The sequence below is a fragment of the Chaetura pelagica genome, unplaced genomic scaffold (genome assembly GCF_000747805.2).
Source record: "Chaetura pelagica isolate M959 unplaced genomic scaffold, ChaPel_1.0 scaffold698, whole genome shotgun sequence".
In the NCBI taxonomy this organism is placed as follows: domain Eukaryota; kingdom Metazoa; phylum Chordata; class Aves; order Apodiformes; family Apodidae; genus Chaetura; species Chaetura pelagica.
This window is the reverse complement of record NW_009954236.1, coordinates 313294-315783: the sequence shown is the minus strand read 5'-3', so window position 1 is coordinate 315783 and position 2490 is coordinate 313294. Positions and strand designations below refer to the sequence as shown.

General features: G+C 62.4%; 1 protein-coding gene across 1 annotated transcript in view; it reads right to left on the bottom strand.

Annotated features, from left to right (window-relative positions):
- CNKSR1 (connector enhancer of kinase suppressor of Ras 1) overlaps positions 1-2490 on the bottom strand; it is an 11662-nt gene that overhangs the window by 595 nt on the left and 8577 nt on the right. Inside the window, 8 exon segments of the mRNA XM_010003690.1 lie at positions 627-741; positions 817-881; positions 1038-1111; positions 1209-1280; positions 1656-1729; positions 1815-1987; positions 2088-2113; positions 2288-2318. Coding sequence (XP_010001992.1) covers positions 627-741; positions 817-881; positions 1038-1111; positions 1209-1280; positions 1656-1729; positions 1815-1987; positions 2088-2113; positions 2288-2318 — 630 coding nt within the window.

Below are 2490 nucleotides of genomic sequence, written 5' to 3'. Positions count from 1 at the left end.
TGCCCTGAGAGCGTCCCGAGATGCTGCGGGGTGTCCATGGACACTCGGATGCAGCCCAGGTTGAGTTACCCACTCTGATCCCCCAGGACATGCACAGAATCATGGGATTGGTTTGGGTTGGAAGGGACCTCAAAGACCATCCAGTGCCAGTCCCAACCCCCTGCATGGGCAGGGACACCTCCTACCAGCCCAGGTTGCTCCAAGCCCCATCCAACCTGCCCTTCAACACTGCCAGGGATGGGGCAGCCACAGCTTCCCTGGGCAACCTGGGCCAGGCTCTCACCACCCTCACACCCAAGAATTTCCTCCTCATGTCCAACCTCAGTCTCCCCTCTCCCACTTTTAATCCATCCCCCCTTGTCCTCTCCCTCCCTGCCCTTGTCCCAAGCCCCTCCCCAGTTTTCCTGGAGCCCCTTCAGGCACTGGAAGGTGCTCCAAGGTCTCCCTGGAGCCTTCTCTTCTCCAGGCTGAACACCCCAACTCTCCCAGCCTATCTCCAGAGCAGAGCTGCTCCAGCCCTCAGATCATCTCTGTGGCCTCCTCTGGGCTTTCTCCATGCAAAAATGGTGGTCCTAACCGCCAGTAAAGGGGACATGCAAGGTGACAGGGTGACAGATGTCACCTACCCATGGGTGAGCAGGGCCGGGGGCTGCCCTGGGGGCTGCTGGCCACACTGCTGGGCTCACTGCTGGCTGGGAAGGGCTGGGCTTTCTCCGGGGTGTTTGGAAACCTCCTCTTTGGCTGGAGGAAAGATGGGTGGGAGGTGAGATAAGGATCCTTTGTCCCCTTCTTGGGATGTCTCCTGGGGCCACTCACCGAGTCACATCTGTGCCTGGGGGACTCGTCATCTGGGTCCTCAGCTTCTGTCTCGCTGTAACAGTCTGGAGCCATGGGGAGAGGACAGTGGGAACAGAGGAAAGGCCCCAGGCTGCCCTCCCAGCCCCCCAGGGCTGAGCAGCCCCCCTGACCCCCCACTAGGACCCCCATCTCCTGTGGGGGATCCAAGCCCCATCTGCCACCCTGGGAGGGGCTCTTACCTTCCTCCCTGTCAGGGACCGACTGGTTGGCCAGTGTGTACTTTGTTTTGGCTGTTACCAGGTGACTGACCCACCTGGGGACAGAAAGGATGGACAGACAGACAAGAGGGTCACAGCCAGCCCTGGGTGGTGGCACCAGCAGGGGCTGTCACCAGCCAGTGAGTTACTCACATGCTCAAATCAGCCAGGGTTTCTGCAGCAAAGACAAAGGGCTTGTACCTCTGGTGGGAGAGCTGGAACACGCTGGAGGAGACAAGTGTTGGTGCTGGGGCTGCCCAGCAACAAAGCTAGCCCCGAGCTCCCCATCCAGCCCCCCCCAAATCACAGATTCCCCATCCTGACCCAGTCCAGAAGTTGGGGCTTTTCCCTGGCATCAGAGATGCTCCAGTCCTCAGCCCCAGCTCAGGTGGCACCAGGACACTGCATGTCTTGCTCAGTGCTCCTGTATTGCACCACAGCCAGTCCTACCAGCACTGCAGGGACCCCACCAGCCCCATGGGGACCCCACTACCACCACAGGGACATGCAGGTGGTACCCAGCAGGACACACTCCCTTGGGACAGCATCCTCCCCTCCTCAACCATCTGGGAGGTCCATGATGAGACAGACCCCACTCACTATTTCTTCTTCTGCTCCCTGGTGCTCTCCAGGTCATAGGTGGCCACGTTGATGAGACCCACGGCCTTTTCATCCTGCAAGGGACCCACAGCCACGTCCACCACCGGCCTCGGCTGCCCGAGGTGGGGCTGGAGGGCACCCAACCTACCCCCCACTCACGTTGGGGTGGTGGTACCAGTAGAGCGTGTGGCCCTTGAGCACGAACCAGCAGCGTTTCCACTTCTGGGCCATGAAGCCCACGTGGTCCTTCTTCCTGAGGAGCCAGCCATCGCAGTCCACCCGGCCCAGGTCCCGGCCCGAGACCCGCCGGCGGCTCAGCCTGGTGGCCACTCCTGCTGGCCACAGGGGGGGGGGGGTCAAGAGCAGGGAAGGGGGAGAAGAGGGGAGAGCCTGGGAACCCCGTTGGTCCCAGCCCAGCAGGGTCCTGCTCACCTTTTGGTCTGCGTCCCGTCCGGGGGCTGCCCTGGATGGGGTGACAGGGACAAGTAGTTGGGGAGGACGCAGGGGGGTGCTGAGAGCCTGGTGGCCACTCCTGCTGGCCACAGGGGGGGGGGGGTCAAGAGCAGGGAAGGGGGAGAAGAGGGGAGAGCCTGGGAACCCCGTTGGTCCCAGCCCAGCAGGGTCCTGCTCACCTTTTGGTCTGCGTCCCGTCCGGGGGCTGCCCTGGATGGGGTGACAGGGACAAGTAGTTGGGGAGGACGCAGGGGGGTGCTGAGCTGAGCCCCCCACCCACAGCAGCACCCACAGCCCCTTAAGGGCCCCTTAAGGACCCCCAACTGGCAGCAGTGAGCAACCCACTGAGGCATTTTGGTGTAAGTCCTGCATGTCCCCCCCT